Raw genomic sequence first — 17,138 nt, 5'->3', positions numbered from 1 at the left:
AGTTAATGTTGACAATGGGCCTGAAGTTTGTCTTCTGCAAATTCTTGAATGAACAAAGCTTCAATTATAGTGCATAAAAAGGATGCAAGAAAATTTAGCAATGCTCTATTGCAGTGGTTCCCAAACTTCTTCCGCTGCTTGTGTAGGGAAAACCCCTGGCGGGCTGGCTGGTTTGTTTATCTGCCACGTCCGCAGGTTCAGCCGATCGCGGCTCCCATTGGCCGCGGTTCTCTGCTCCAGGCCAATGGGAGCTGCTGGAAGCAGCAGCCAGTATGTCCCTTGGCCCACGCCACTTCCAGTAGCTCCCATTGGCCTGCAGCAGCAAACCGTGGCCACTGGGACCCGCGATCAGCTGAACCTGAGGACGCAGCAGGTAAACAAACCGGCCCAGCCTGCCAGGGGCTTTCCCTGCACAAGCGGCGGAACAAGTTTGGGAACCGCTGCTCTATTGAGAATTCATTTAATATTTGCCAGTATGGGTTGTATTCCCAGCTCAGCCACTGACCTGCTGGGTGTTTGGCTAGTCTTTTGGACAGAAGGTGTAAATATTTAACAGAGTAATTACTCATTGGAACAATTTGCTGGGAGTTGTGGTGGACTCTAGTCTCCATCCCTGCCAATTTTTAAATCAAGATTGTAAATTTATCTAAAAGATCTGCTCTAGGGATTATTTTGGGGAAGTTCCTGGCCCGTGTTATATAGGAGGTCAGGCTAGATGATCACAATGATCCCTTCTGGCATTGGAATCTGTGAATCTGTCTTTGTTCCTCTGTTTCTTCATCTCTCATAATGGGGATACTGCCATGTTATCTACAGATGGAAAGCATTATATAAGGGATATGTATTATTTTTCTCACTGTTCACCCTGGTCTCCAGGCACATTAGGCAGACACTGCTCCCTCTGGCTCTGAGCAAAGCCACTCCTTTAATCAGACAGAAAGAATCACTCAAGAGAAATATGAGGTTATAACTCCTACCTGTCCTTGGGCTGTTTCTGCTAATAGTTATTTTTGTACCTTGTCAAATTCTACACAGTTTAATTTCTGGGGGCCGTTGTGATAATTGGGCTGACAAATGTACTTTAATTGCAAGCTCAGTTGTAAAAAGTAGATGATACAATAACCTATAACAAGAAAAGTTGATGGGAAAAGGAACAAAATGGAGACAGAAAAACTGAATTAGTCTGAACAAAAAGACCACGATATGATTCAAGGACTGATTCAAAATCATGGTTGGTAAAAACAATATGTGAAACCGGAAATTAACAAACCAAAATTGGCATGCTGGATATTAGGCATAATTGGTAGACTAAATAATGAGGTGTTGGGCTGTACCACCCACCATTCCCTTTGGGGGTCCTTAAAGAAAGAAAAAGGGAATTTGTGTGGAGAAGAACAGAAAAAAAAATCAGAGGAAGAACAGATGGAGGCTACTGGAGTGAGCTTCACATCATGGCTGCCCCCGACCCTTCTCTTTCTCTCGCCCCCCCGCCTGCATCTTCTAGGACTCCAGACCCTTTTGGTCCTAATCCTGAGACATATTCTGACCAACTCGGGCCAGAGAGGGACTCTGGTGACATCGTGAATCCCAACACTACCTGAGATGAAACTGGTTTGAACTTTGGCAACAGTTCCAGCTCATTTCAACTAACATCTTCTCTTTTCCCCAGAAGAACAGTTTTTACTGTCTTTAACAACATCTACAAGACTGTCAAATGAGGTTTTTCCTTCTAAATCTCTGCAGGGAAAGGGAACAAGGGATGTTGTTAAAATGAAAGCCTTACTTAATACTTTACATTTCAAATGCTTTCCCTTCTGTTCTGTATCTTTAATAAAAAGTTCAAAGGACTTTTAATAGTGTTTTGCCATGGTATTAAGCAGGCTGAAGTTTCTATATACCAAACACCAGACCTTGTTTAACACTGTGGTTATGTTAATATCTTTGGCTCATTTATTTAATCAAAATTAATACAAGAAGATCCACCACTGCCTACCCCACACCCTGTTCCCTCCTTAATGATTTGTTTTTAACATGTAATTTTAGCTAAAAATAGTTGCCTACTTCAGTGTTTTTCAAGCTACCATTTTAAAAGAGTAACTATATCACCCTAAAAAGAAAAGGAGGACTTGTGGCACCTTAGAGACTAACAAATTGATTTGAGCATAAGCTTTCGTGAGCTTCAGCTCACTTCATCGGATGTGATATACACCATCATGTGCCAGCAATGCCCCTCTGCCATGTACATTGGCCAAACTGGACAGTCTCTACGTAAAAGAATAAATGGACACAAATCAGACGTCAAGAATGATAACATTCAAAAACCAGTCGGAGAACACTTCAATCTCTTTGGTCACTCAATTACAGACCTAAAAGTGGCAATTCTTCAATAAAAAAACTTCAAAAACAGACTCCAAGGAGAGACTGCTGAATTGGAATTAATTTGCAAACTGGATACAATTAACTGAGGCTTGAATAGAGACTGGGAGTGGAAGGGTCATTACACAAAGTAAAACTATTTTCCCATGTTTATCCTGCCCCCACCCACTGTTCCTCAGACGTTCTTGTCAACTGCTGGAAATGGCTCACCTTGATTATCACTACAAAAGGTTCCCCCACCCCAGCCCCCGCTCTCCTGCTGGTAATAGCGCACCGTACCTGATCACTCTCGTTACAGTGTGTATGGTAACATCCATTGTTTCATGTTCTGTGTATATAAATCTCCCCACTGTATTTTCCACTGAATGCATCCAATGAAGTGAGCTGTAGCTCACGAAAGCTTATGCTCAACTAAATTTGTTAGTCTCTAAGGTGCCACAAGTCCCCCTTTTCTTTTTGTGGATACAGACTAACACAGCTGCTACTCTGAAATATATCACCCTAGTCCACCTTACTATTTTTTTAGAGTACCCAAAGGCATGCTTATTGTATTAAACAACCCCCAGAACATATACTGAAGAGCTGTCTCAGAGTTTGGATTTTAAGTCTCTGGTCTTGCAATCAGATCTCCTCCAGGAAGACCCACGTGCTTCTGCAGCATCCCTATGAAGCCAATGGGGCTCCAAACAGCTCCGAGGGTCCATTCACGTGACCCCAATTGCGGGATCTAGGGCCTAAATTTTAGACACCAAGTGGGATTTTCACAAGTGCTCCTCATTGGCCTCTCTCTCTTCCCACTGGAATCATGGGGAGTTTTACCCATTGAAGGTATGGAGAGCAGAGTTAGACTACTGCTGGCTTGTGAAAATCCCACTCAATGAGTGAGAGTGCCAAACAGCAGGGAGCATGTGTCCAGAGCAAGGATATGAGTTACAGCAATATGATCAGGCTGTTACTCAGGTTAGCCATGTGTGCTTCACGTTGGCTCAGTTAACTAAAAAAACAACAAATATAACACAAAGTATCTTTGACTTATGTCTAGTGGTTGGCATGGAAGAAGTGAGACTTAGTATTCACCTTGGAAGGCGTCTATCATGAGCACAGAATTGGAGTCGGGCCTTGATTATGTTGCGTACATATAGACCTTGGAGGAGAACTGCAACTTAGCCTTGAGCTGTGGAGCCAGGAGAGTGGAGCTGGCAGGCCCAGTGCACGGGGTGCAAGATGAAGTCAGGTTCAGTACATTCACCCAGTCAAAACTATAACACTCAGAGCAGGACAAACTCTGTTTAAGAGAGAAGGGAAAAAAACAACAACCACCATGAGTAACGTACAACTTCGTTTGGTCCTTCAGAGTGTAAGTTCTACCTCTCCATCTGTCTAAGGTTTCTGTATAGCACTTATTACCATGACATCGAAGCGTTGATGACCAACTTCCATTCTCTTAGACCCATTTATACATTGCTTTGGGCTGATCTAAACACAGTTTTTGTACTGTTATAATTATGTTGGTTTAGAAACCCATATAGCTAAAACGATACAACTAGGGGTTTATAAGCTATACTGTTATAAAGTACCTTTATAACATACCTACATCCACAGGAGGCGTTTGTACTAGAATAACTATATCAGTTTCTAATTCAGTATATTTCTAGCAATACAAAAATTGTATGTCCTTTGAATTTAGCCCACAGATTTTTAATTGATGTCTGAGCCGCACCTGATGTCTGAGAACCCTGAACTGGTTATAGAAAATCAGACATTTGGTCCATCTGTTCTGGTGTCCCACATCCCCAGTAATCACAGGGAGGCAAATTTTTTCTCCTCCATGGCCAGTTGTGCAATGCTGTATGTGATGAATGATTGAGTTTTTCTTCATACCTGAAGCAATCATCTTACGCCCTGAATCATGAGATTTAACAATATCTGCCACCCTCCCCACTTTTGCAATAACAGATGACAGCCTGATTGCACTGTACAGAATGTGAAATGAAGGTATGTATTAAGCAAATAACTTCAAATGCCATAATTTTTTATTTCAGAGTAACAGCCATGTTAGACTGTATTCGCAAAAAGAAAAGGAGCACTTGTGGCACCTTAGAGACTAACCAATTTATTTGAGCATAAGCTTTCGTGAGCTACAGCTCACTTCACGAAAGCTTATGCTCAAATAAATTGGTTAGTCTCTAAGGTGCCACAAGTACTCCTTTAATTTTTTATTTATAGCTCTTTGTGAGAGTCTATACAGACCATTCTCAAACCGCACAAGATGATCTGCACGTCATCATGTTCTGATCTATAATTCTTCAAATGCAGACAGCATGTACATTGAGTTGTCCCAGGTTCTTTCAATTTTTGGTTTCAGTGCTATGACCACCAACAATTGTACCAATTAAGGGTGTGTTGTGGATACTAGATTGTGAGCTCTCCAAGGCAACAACTGTCTGTTGTTTGTTTGCAGACAGCCTAGTACAGTGGGGTCCTTAGATGTTACCATGATAAAAATAATAATAATAATTGTTACACTAGGAACTGGGCTGAGACATATCAAACATATTTCACATGCTGCAAGTCAACAATTACAATCTGAGCTGGCAATTACTTTTGCTCAAAGCTTCCCTGGACAAGATAGATGGATGGATGGTCAGTTTCAATCTATATATTCCCTCACTGACCTCTCCCCACACCCAATACTTTAACACATTAAGAAACCAAAAATTATGCAATACTTTGTTTGTATCACTTATCCCATCATCACACCAGCTGCAAACCTTCCTCATGAAGCATGGATCTGATCTTCATTCTCCTCAGCTTTTAAGGTTGTCATTAATCCAAAAACAAAATATGTTGGCCAAGGAAGTCAGGGTAAACATACTAGGAAAATAAATATCATCATCCAATTGTAAATAATACTCTTCTCATATTTGTTTTTACAGGCAGCTTGGGATTGGGATCTTGTCCTTTCAGTGTCTGTAAAGCACAGTGTATGTTTAAATGGATGTCTACAAAATAAGAGAGTAAATTATGCAACCTTTAGGAAAAGTGGCATTGAGAGTTTTGACTGAGTAAGGACTGAAGGATTTGGCCGAATAACGTTATTTTTTTCCTCTTCTGATTGTGAAATAAGTATCAAAATAAAGGACCAAAAAAAAAACCTTACCAAAACAAAACATTATACTGCACATGGAATTCTCTTACTGTAGAGAGGATCAGAGAGAGAGAGAGAGAGAGCGGAGAAGGAACTATATGTGACAGATGTTAGTCAAGTGGCTCAACGTAGGACGAAGGAATTCAGTCCTTCAGAGATGCGGGTGGGTTAAGAACTGATACAGAATTACATCCAGAAAAACAACATGAAAAGATTGATTTTTCAATCTTAACATTCAAAAGCTAGGAAATGCTAGAATTAAGAATATCATACACAATAAGGATAATGTGTATATGCTTTATGATACTGTCTTGAATTACAAGATCACCCTGGTATATTTTCCACAGGACCCCTGGCTCCATGAATCAGTAGTTATTTAATAGTTCTTTTTACCATCCACATTCAATGTGCGGCCCCAGATCTTATGTAAAATCCGCCACCCTGAACTGAATATATAGTTATTAATTTCCTCAAAGATGTAACTTTCCATCTGAGTGCTTCAAATACATTAACCAATTTATCTTCATATCATCCCTGTGAGAGGAGGTGGCATTATTACCCCATTTTATAGCTTGGGAACTGAGGCACAGAGAGATTAAGGCCAAAAATGTCCACTAACTTTGGGTGCTCAATTTGAGATGCCTATGGTCTGATTTTTTTCAGAGCACTTAGCATTTTGCATAGTGATCAAAGCATAGCTCCAATTGACTTCAGTTGCAGTTGTGAGCAGGGTGGATAAAAATCCATGATTTTTTTTTTAATTTAAATCAGATTTTTTTGATATGTTTTTTTCCTCAAAAACCTATCTAAAGATACCTTTGAGCTACAATGTATCTCATCATGAAATAGGGATTATAAAATATAATTCTATAGTATAAGACAATATATTCATGTAATGTTTAAGAAAAGTTTTGTAAACGAGTTCCAATACTTCATGGATTAGGGACCCAATTTTATGGGGTTCCAGGGGCTTCTGTATAGATTATTTAGGTTAATCTTTCTATCTACCTAGTGGGACTCAGTGCTCAGTCTAGAAGATACCATCAGAGATGCTTAGTTTTGCAGTTCTCAAACTGTGGATTTGTGTCTCCAGAGATAACATGCTTGTAAACAGCAAAAATGTTTTTAAATAAATTATAGAGCTGAGAAATAATAGACCTCAACCCTGTTGTCCCTGTTGTGCAAATTTGTGTACACAGAGTCAATCCCTTACCTCTCTTTAAAAGTGCAAAGTTTCAAAAAGTTCAATGAATAGAAGATTGTTGGGGACAGAATAGATCTGGAGAAGGAGTCTGGAGATAAACATGAGAAGTGAGAGACATATGCTTTTTCATTAAAATATTATATATTTACTGTTGAAGAAAAATATGCAGAATATTTAACATTGTTTTAGTTAAATAAAACAATTTAAATGTCTGTCTGGTGATGTTCTCCTCCTAATACTACATGGCAAGAAAATCCTCCAAATATTAATGAGAGTTCACCTCCCAATGACTTCATAAATATCTGCTTCAATTACCTTTGGTAAATGAAATAACCAAACAATCATTCATTTTCTGATATAGCTGTAAAACTAATCTGAAAAGTTTTCAAAATAAATCACTGTTTAAAAATGTATAGTGTGTACCTTCTAAAAATGAAACCTACAGCTATCTCTGAGTTGTGAAGAATATGTATTAAGGTTATAACAATCAACAAGAATGCACTTTTATGTAGAAATCCATGATTAAATCAGGTTTCAGAGGAACAGCCGTGTTAGTCTGTATTCGCAAAAAGAAAAGGAGTACTTGTCACTTTGGATGGGCTAGCACCAGCAGGAGAGTGAATTTGTGTGGGGGGTGGAGGGTGAGAAAACCTGGATTTGTGCTGGAAATGGCCCACCTGTTGATCACTTTAGATAAGCTATTACCAGCAGGACAGTGGGGTGGGAGGAGGTATTGTTTCATATTCTCTGTGTGTATATAAAGTCTGCTGCAGTTTCCACGGTAAACATCTGATGAAGTGAGCTGTAGCTCACGAAAGCTCATGCTCAAATAAATTGGTTAGTCTCTAAGGTGCCACAAGTACTCCTTTTATGATTAAATCAAGTCTTCCTGACTAGTGATTTAAATCAATTTTATTTAAATCAAATCCACCCTGGTTGGGAGCACTCAGCACTTGTGCAAATCTGGCCCCAGATGTCTCACATTGAGCAGACACAAAATTAGGAACACCCAAGTAGTTGCCAGCTGTGAAAATTTTGTTTTAAGCAACTTGCCCAGCATCACATAGGAACCCTGTGGCAGAGGCAGGGATAGACTCCAAGGATACACAGGTGCTGACTTCTGCTGGTGCTGGTGGATGCTCGACCCCCCCCCTTTGCCTCCAGCCCCACCCCAACTCCGCCCGTGCCCTGCCCCCATTCCAACCCCTTCTCCAAATGCCTGGCCCCGCCTCTTCCCCTGAGTGCACCATGTTCCTGCTCCTCTCCCTTCCCTCCCAGAGCTTGTTGCCATGAAACAGCTGTTTTGCGGCAGCAAACACTAGGAGGAGAAGCAGGGACACGGAACGCCCAGGAGAGGGGGTGGGGGCGGGGGGCGGTGGGGAGCTTGACTGCCAGTGAGTGCAGAGCAGCCACCAATTTTTCCCCGTGGGTGCTCCAGCCCCGGAGCACCCACGGAGTTGGAGCCTGTGCAAGGGTATGTCTACACTGCGATAAAAGACCCGTGGCACAGCCAGGATTGGCCTGGCTCAGCTGATTTGTGTTCATGGTATAACCTGAACCCCACGAGTCCAAGCCAGCTGACTGGGGCCCTGAGACTCACAACTGCAGGTTTTTTTACCTCAATTCTTCAAGGTAGTATTCTACTTCTTTAACCAGAAGACCATCCTTTCTCTTTTTGCAATCTCTCATTCACAACACACCTTTCAGGGGGTCCAGATAAGTACTTAGACAGACAGGTCACAGCCTGTCTCCTATTCCAAGATCTCCTGTTCCCAACAGAGACCCAGAGCTGCCTAAGATTCACCTCCTGTCACTGCCGCCGTATGCTGCTTGGCTTTCCCAACCCATCCCAGCAGCACATGTTGCAGTCCCAGCTGTCATAAAAAGCAGCATCCCTATTACAATAGAAACAAACAAAACCAAACCCCCCACACCTTTCAGCTTCTGCAACAAATGAGGCAGAGGTCCTACAGACAACACTCATTCACTACACAACTGTGATTCATCCTCAAAGTACCATACATTCTCTGCATTGAATGAGACGGGGGTCCTGTGTTAAAAATAGTATGTGATTGTGTAATTAAAGAGTGTTTTCATAATGTATACATACAAGAAAAATTAAGTTTCCATGGGCAAATCTTCATTCTGGCTTTTCCTAAATTGTCGGTGCTTGATTTTGCAACCTTAATGTTCTTTTAATATAGTTTTTTGGAATGTAATTCCCTAGTTTATTAAAAAATAAAGGGGAAAAAAAATCCATCATGTGGAACCATACTGACCCCAAAATTTGGTCAACAGCAGGATTCAGGCCTTCAGATCCACACACAGACCTCTATCACTTCAGTTAATGGAAAAACAATGAGGAGTCTTTGTGGCACCCTAGAGACTAACAAATTTATTTGGGCATAAGCTTTCATGGGCTAAAACCCACTTCACCAGATGCATGGAGTGAAAAATACAGTAAGCAGTATAAATATTACAGCACATGAAAAGATGGGAGTTGCCTTACCAAGTTGGGGGTCAGTGCAAAAGAGGCCAATTCAATTAAGGTGGAAGTGGCCTATTCTCAACATTTGACAAGAAGGGGTGAATATCAAGAGAGGGAAAAAGTACTTTTTGTAGTGACCCATCCACTCCCAGTCTTTATTCAGGCCTAATTTGATGGTGTCCAGTTTGCAAATTAATTCCAGTTCTGTAGTTTCTCGTTGAAGTCTGTTTTTGAAGAAGAATTGCCACTTTTACGTCTAAAGAAAAGGAGTACTTGTGGCACCTTAGAGACTAACCAATTTATTTGAGCATGAGCTTTCGTGAGGTACAGCTCACTTCATCGGATGCATACCGTGGAAACTGCAGCAGACTTTATATATACACAGAGAATATGAAACAATACCTCCTCCCACCCCACTGTCCTGCTGGTAATAGCTTATCTAAAGTGATCATCAGGTGGGCCATTTCCAGCACAAATCCAGGTTAGCTCACGAAACCTCATGCTCAAATAAATTGGTTAGTCTCTAAGGTGCCACAAGTACTCCTTTTCTTTTTGCGAATACAGACTAACACGGCTGTTACTCTGAAACTTTTAAGTCTGTTATTGAGTGTCCAGGGAGACTGAAGTGCTCTCTTACTGGTTTTTGAATGTTACAATTCTTGATGTAATGGAGTTAATGTACCAGTTAATGGAGTAACTGGTAGCAATAGTAGGCTGTTATCCTCTACATGGACCAGTCTTTGGAGATTGGATGAATCATACCCTTTGCAAGTGGGTTTCACAGTTATTTGCTGACAACAAAGGAACAAAGACTGAGGGCTCCTGTGTTAAATTCCAGGCTCTGTAGGGGACCCATCTGCCCTTGTGCGCCTAGCTTGTCTCCTTCCTGCTTTGCTCCTATTCTCTCCCGCCAATGCTTAGCTTCTGCCTTTCTCCCTCCCTGTTCCTCCGCAGCCTCTGGCTCTTGCAACTTCTTCTGCCTTTAGTCCTCACCACCATCATTTCTCTGCATTTGGATCAGGCAGCCTCCTCCTTCTCCATGCTGGCTGCATGGAGGAGCATTGAGAGCACGAGAGAGATTCTGCCTACTCTCAGTTCCTGTGCCTGGTGCCACAACAGCTCCAGCAGCCAGAAGGAGCAATCTCAGCTCCTGCTGCTCATGGAGGGAGCAGTCCCAGTCGATCTATGAGGATGGCAGATGCCCAGACTGGTGGCATGTAGGAGCTGTGAGGGATGGCGTATGCTTACTGCTTACACTTTGGACTTCTTAGCTGCCATACCCTAAAGTCTCTGCTGAGCATGTGCAAACTGTGATTTTCAGAGGCTCATAACTTCCCCATATTTGAGCAAATTTTTACAGGTACAGCAAAAGGCACATCACTGACACCAGGGAAACCCCCTACCAAATTTCAAATCTCTAGTGCTCGAAACCATGAAGGCACTAAAGCTTCTCAATGAAACTGTTGTAAAAAATTTTTTAACAACTTTTTCCCTAAACTCATTCTTGGAAATTCCTGAACCGTTTTACCTAAAACTTTCCAAAAAGATTCATCCTAAGGCAGACACCCAGCATGAGAAATTTAAAGTTTTATCCTGCTCTGCTCCTATCCACTTAAAAACATGGCCAAAGTGTGAGTCAAAACAGAACCAATAAAAAGGACCCCAAATTAAATCTCATGATTTTTGAGGGGCTGATTCATGATTTTTAAATGCTTGCGGTTTGTAATGCTGAAATTATAACAAATGGATGTTTACAGAAACTGCAAGAGGAAATCCCAGCTGGGAGTTGATGAGACAAACAAAACTGATGATTTAAAAAAACCACTTTTATAGCCACAACAGCTTCCTCCAGAGAAATATCCTGGTTCAGGGCCCAATCCTACGGTCCTTTGGATCATTAGGATATAAATTCTGAGGTCCTTAACCTACTTTTTACTAATTTTTTACTGTCTTTCCTCAGGGAGTTTGCCCAAGTAACAAGCTCACATTTTGGCTCATAATATTGTCAGTTGTCCAAGACCAGAATTAAAAACAGTTAATAAAAGATTAATCAGCATGTGTTAGCAGCTTTCTAGAAAAGCAGTCAAGCTCTTTATTTATATCTCTGAGATCCAATAGGGCTTTCTCCAGAATAATAATAAGAGACCTATACCAGCTGAAGATCTGAGCCCTGATGGTCTCTAGTTTCCATATTTGCTAGGTCAAATGCTTATCGTCTTCTTAAAAGAATCATAATTCTTTAGGTTTAATCTGCACAATGTATATATATTCAGCTTTATTGGCCAATAATTTATTTAAATAATTGTTTACCCTATTAAACCATACAAGATTAAATTCTCAAGTAATATCTTGGCAAATGCACTCAAAAATTTCAGTGAGAACTCTATGGTTATAACTTGTCCATAGACTGGTTTATGCTTAAAAGGGAATATTTTTATTATGTAACTTCTGATGCATACCTCCAGCTGTCTCAGATAAAGTCCCATAGGACTTCATACTGAAATACCTCATTTAACTAATAAAAATAACCCAAACAAATAAACCTTTTAAATGCCTCAAAGAGGAAATAAAATAAAACTTGCATCCTTATTTGCATAAAAAACACCTGAAACGTTCTTGAAATATCATGAATGTCAAATTTTGCTGTTAGAAGAAAGAAAAGGAGTACTTGTGGCACCTTAGAGACTAACCAATTTATTTGAGCATGAGCTTTCGTGAGCTACAGCTCACTTCATCTTTGCTGTTGTGTTCCCTTGAAAGACACAGAGATGTGGACTGAGAGCAAACTGAAGGCTTTTGAATCTTTAAATTTTAAGGTTTCAGAGTAGCAGCAGTGTTAGTCTGTATGCACAAAAAGAAAAAGGAGTACTTGTGGCACCTTAGAGACTAACAAATTTATTTGAGCATAAGCTTTCATGAGCTCACGAAAGCTTATGCTCAAATAAATTTATTAGTCTCTAAGGTGCCACAAGTACTCCTTTTTGTTTTTTAAATTTTAAGAGTCTGAAGTCTTTAACAAAAGACTTCCAACTGTTTGGGTTAAATAGGTGTTAATAAAAACAAAGAAACAGTCAAAAGAAAATCACTTCCTGTGGCAATTAATCAGGTTCAATTTTCTTGGTATCCAGGATGTACTAGACCTGCCCCTTCTTTAGCCATCCAAGAAAAACAAGGCAGACAAGACCTGGATGTCCTATGTTAAGGAAAAAGTGGGGGGGATCTTTCCATATATCAAAAAGATGCAAACCAGGGTCTAAGACCATTTTTCCCCTTTTACAAGTGATATTCAAGTTCTTGCTTTATTCCCTTTGCAAATTGCTGTTTCAATATTGCCAATCCCAAGCACTCAAAAGTCAGGAGTCAGGCCCCCAAAATCATTAGATTGTTTGTTTTAAAATCTCATGATTATTAAGCAACATAAACAAACCCCAACTTTGCATTCTTTTTAATTGCCTTCTGGTTTCTGAGCCTTTAGGACACACACCTTTCATGTTTTCAAACTTTTCTCTCTAACCATGAAGGCTAGAGGCTTACTTAACAAAAACAAAAAGAAAAGGAGTACTTGTGGCACCTTAGAGACTAACCAATTTATTTGAGCATAAGCTTTCGTGAGCTCACGAAAGCTTATGCTCAAATAAATTGGTTAGTCTCTAAGGTGCCACAAGTACTCCTTTTCTTTTTGCGAATACAGACTAACACGGCTGCTACTCTGAAACTTAACAAAAACAACAGTCTCTTGATTCCAGCAGCTGGGGTCTTAAGGAAAACATCAAATATTGCAAGACTCATGATAAAATCATAAGCACTGTGTTGCTCCTTTAACAAAGAGGTGTTAAGCCATCAACAAGGAATCGCTGGAGTCTAAACACAAAGGTCAAGCAATATTTCCACTGAAACATAATTCCTAATTATTGTGGGACAGACTGTGATACCCTCATTCACACTGACTGATCCCTGACTGGTTGTATCTTACGCCACAAAAAATCCCATTGATTTCAGCAAGACCTCTTGTGATGTAAGTACTATCCAGTGGGTGTCACATTCTGTCTCTATATTTCTTTCAGCCTAGATTGTGACAGAGCAATTTGCCCAGAGTAATGGGTGGGTAGGTAGGCGCAGAACTGATTCTGGAACAGCCCAGGAGGAAATCACAATCTCTCTCCCAGTTTCCTGGCTGCTCTAGGGAGTTAGTAAACTGCACCAGATCTATACTTGGCACCCCATACACCAACACGTTGGGCAGTGTACCTATGTTGGCCATCTTGGGGATGAAACCTCTCTACGCTTTTAAGCAAGGCAGCATAGGCCTTGCATAAACAATGAAAGAAAACGGAAGTAAGGAAATAGAGGTTAACAATGGACAAAGCATGAATTTACAAATGGCCTTGTAAATAACATGTTCTTAAAAGACAAAGAAATAGTAAGAAGAATAATCTGTGATAAGCTTGCAGCTGCAGCTTTGTTTAATAGCATATTTTGTAGCTTGTGGACATTTCTGGACTTGTACAAGGATTGGTTAAAAAAATTATTAAACCAATTATTATGTGTGATACAATGCAAAATGGAATATGTATGCATTAGTGTACGTATATAATTTGATTTTTTTATTATGAGCGTTTGGCGCTGTGGTAAACTCCTACACCCTTCCTCCTGCATTTGAGTTTAATCACCTTAGTGTAGTGTTGCTGTATACCAATGAAAAAAAAACAACACCTCAGTGGCAAGTCCAGATCTCAGCTAATTTCTTGTGAACCGATTGGAAAAGGTCTCAGAAAAAAATTCCAACAGATGGGAACAGAGCAGCTCTGCAGAGTCTGCAGAAAGAAAAGGAGTACTTGTGGCACCTTAGAGACTAACAAATTTAGTTGAGCATAAGCTTTGGTGAGCTACAGCTCACTTCATCGGATGCATTCAGTGGAAAATACAGTGGGGAGATTTATATACACAGAGAACATGAAACAATGGGTGTTAACATGCACACTGTAATGAGAGTGATCAGGTAAGGTGAGCTATTACCAGTAGGAGAGCAGGGCAAAAAGAACCTTTTGTAGTGATAATTAAGGTGGGCCATTTCCAGCAGTTAACAAGAACGTCCAAGGAGCAGTGGGGGGCGGGGGGGGGGAGAATAAACATGGGGAAATAGTTTTACTTTGTGTAATGACACATCCACTCCCAGTCTCTATTCAAGCCTAAATCCAGTATCCAGTTTGCAAATTAATTCCAATTCAGCAGTCTCTCCTTGTAGTCTGTTTTTGAAGTTTTTTTGTTGAAGTATTGCCACTTTTAGGTCTGTAATCGAGTGACCAAAGAGATTAAAGTGTTCTCCGACTGGTTTTTGAATGTTATAATTCTTGACATCTGATTTGTGTCCATTTATTCTTTTACGTAGAGACTGTCCAGTTTGGCCAATGTACATGGCAGAGCGGCATTGCTGGCACATGATGGCATATATCACACTGGTGGATGTGCAGGTGAACGAACCTCTGATAGTGTGGCTGATGTGATTAGGCCCTATGATGGTGTCCCCTGAACAGATATGTGGACACAGTTGGCAACGGGCTTTGTTGCAAGGACAGGTTCCTGGGTTAGTGGTTCTCTTGTGTGGTGTGTGGTTGCTGGTGAGTATTTGCTTCAGGTTGGAGGGCTGTCTGTAAGCAAGGACTGGCCTGTCTCCCAAGCTCTGTGAGAGTGATGGGTCATCCTTCAGGATAGGTTATAGATCCTTGATGATGCGTTGGAGAGGTTTTAGTTGGGTGCTGAAGGTGATGGCTAGTGGCGTTCTGTTATTTTCTTTGTTGGGCCTGTCCTGGAGTAGGTGACTTCTGGGTACTCTTCTGGCTCTGTCAATCTGTTTCTTCACTTCAGCAGGTGGGTATTGTAGTTGTAAGAATGCTTGATAGAGATCCTGTAGGTGTTTGTCTCTGTCTGAGGGGTTGGAGCAAATGCGGTTGTATCATAGAGCTTGGCTGTAGACAATGGATCGTGTGGAGTGGTCTGGATGAAAGCTGGAGGCATGTAGGTAGGAATAGTGGTCAGTAGGTTTCCGGTATAGGGTCGTGTTTATGTGACCATCGTTTATTAGCACCGTAGTGTCCAGGAAGTGGATCTCTTGTGTGGACTGGTCCAGGCTGAGGTTGATGGTGGGATGGAAATTGTTGAAATCATGGTGGAATTCCTCAAGGGCTTCTTTTCCATGGGTCCTGATGATGAAGATGTCATCAATGTAGCGCAAGTAGAGTAGGGGCATTAGGGGATGAGAGCTGAGGAAACGTTGTTCTAAGTCAGCCATAAAAATGTTGGCATACTGTGGGGCCATGCGGGTACCCATAGCAGTGCCGTTGATTTGAAGGTATACGTTGTCCCCAAATGTGAAATAGTTATGGGTGAGGACAAAGTCACAAAGTTCAGCCACCAGGTTTGCCGTGACATTATCGGGGATAGTGTTCCTAACGGCTTGTAGTCCATCTTTGTGTGGAATGTTGGTGTAGAGGGCTTCTACATCCATAGTGGCCAGGATGGTGTTTTCAGGAAGATCACGATAGATTGTAGTTTCCTCAGGAATTCAGTGGTGTCTCGAAGATAGCTGGGAGTGCTGGTAGTGTAGGGCCTGAGGAGGGAGTCTACATAGCCAGACAATCCTGCTGTCAGGGTGCCAATGCCTGAGATGATGGGGTGTCCAGGATTTCCAGGTTTATGGATCTTGGGTAGCAGATAGAATACCCCTGGTCAGGGCTCCAGGGGTGTGTCTGTGTGGATTTGTTCTTGTGCTTTTTCAGGGAGTTTCTTGAGCAAATGATGTAGTTTCTTTTGGTAACCCTCAGTGGGATCAGAGGGTAATGGCTTGTAGAAAGTGGTGTTGGAGTCTGTTTCCCTTCAAGTACTGTGAGCAGCAGTAGGGAAAGTCGGCACAAGGGAGCAAACCAGCACATAGGGCTAGTGACAATCAAGTGCTTAGTTGCAATTCAGAACCATTTAATAAAAAACACATGACAATAAATATAATTTATTCTGTAGTAAATGTTGATTGCTGTGCTGAAAATAAACTACCAACTCTCTTCATTGGATTATATAATTTCCAGATAGCTTTAAAATTAAATTCCCAATTTTTCATGTGCTCATTTTCTTGGCTATTTGCTACATTAAGTTATATCAAGAGGTTGAAAATGTATAACTTTGCAGGAGAAGATAGCTTACTAGAGGAATTTTGTACACCAGATGGAGGACTTTTTGGACTCAATATCTGGTGAGTATATTTAATGAAAGAATACTTTTATCAGATACCAAGACTGAAGCTGTGGTCTTCTTCATTTATAAACTTTAAAAAGACCAAAAGCCATGTATTAATTACAAAATAGCCTTGTGGTGAAACATGGACTACAAAGTACCTACTAAAATCGTGGGTAATAGTTTAAATAAAATTATAGGGAAAGAGGTCAGGAGGGGGTTATTCCACAGAAGCAAGCATCAGATAATCTCAGAAAACTATTGGCTGGAGTACTGGAGTCTAAAGATAATTGAAATCAACTGGCAATGATATCATTAGACATTAGGCCTTTGACAGCTGAATGATTGTGTCTAGATTGTGACCTTAGGAACACTGTGTCAAAGTTCAGATGTTTGATTACATTTATTCACAATCCTATTATAGATATATGGTTTAAGATCTCCTTTCTTACTTCACAGGTACACAAGGTAGTTCTACCTCTGATTGCCACTGCTTTGGAACCCTCAGAAGTCATTATCCATTACAGAAAGGAACTCTGGTGCTAGAATGGGCGGCAGACTGCATTTTTAAATGTTATTCTGATTTAATTCTGTTGTTATGCAGACATACTAAATAACAGTAACTAATACTTAATCAGTAAGTGAGTGATCCAAGGAATATTATTCCTGAAAATTTAAAAATCATGGAGGTTTGGTTT

At 40.7% G+C, this 17,138-nt stretch overlaps 1 protein-coding gene and 1 long non-coding RNA gene across 2 annotated transcripts in view; one reads left to right on the top strand and one right to left on the bottom strand.

Moving 5' to 3' along the window:
* SELENBP1 (selenium binding protein 1) overlaps positions 1-3,487 on the bottom strand; it is a 29,920-nt gene extending 26,433 nt beyond the window's left edge. The window contains exon 1 of the mRNA XM_075122894.1: positions 3,454-3,487. Coding sequence (XP_074978995.1) covers positions 3,454-3,472 — 19 coding nt within the window. The 5' untranslated portion in view covers positions 3,473-3,487. The remainder of the gene's footprint in view (positions 1-3,453) is intronic.
* On the top strand, positions 303-17,077 carry LOC125625625 (uncharacterized). The gene is made up of 3 exons (XR_007353598.1): positions 303-373; positions 16,396-16,459; positions 16,900-17,077. It is a non-coding gene; the product is annotated as an uncharacterized LOC125625625 (long non-coding RNA).
* The last annotated feature ends 61 nt before the right edge of the window (positions 17,078-17,138 follow it).

The sequence above is a fragment of the Caretta caretta genome, chromosome 24 (assembly GCF_965140235.1).
Source record: "Caretta caretta isolate rCarCar2 chromosome 24, rCarCar1.hap1, whole genome shotgun sequence".
NCBI lineage: Eukaryota > Metazoa > Chordata > Testudines > Cheloniidae > Caretta > Caretta caretta.
This window is presented reverse-complemented; position numbering and strand designations above follow the sequence as displayed.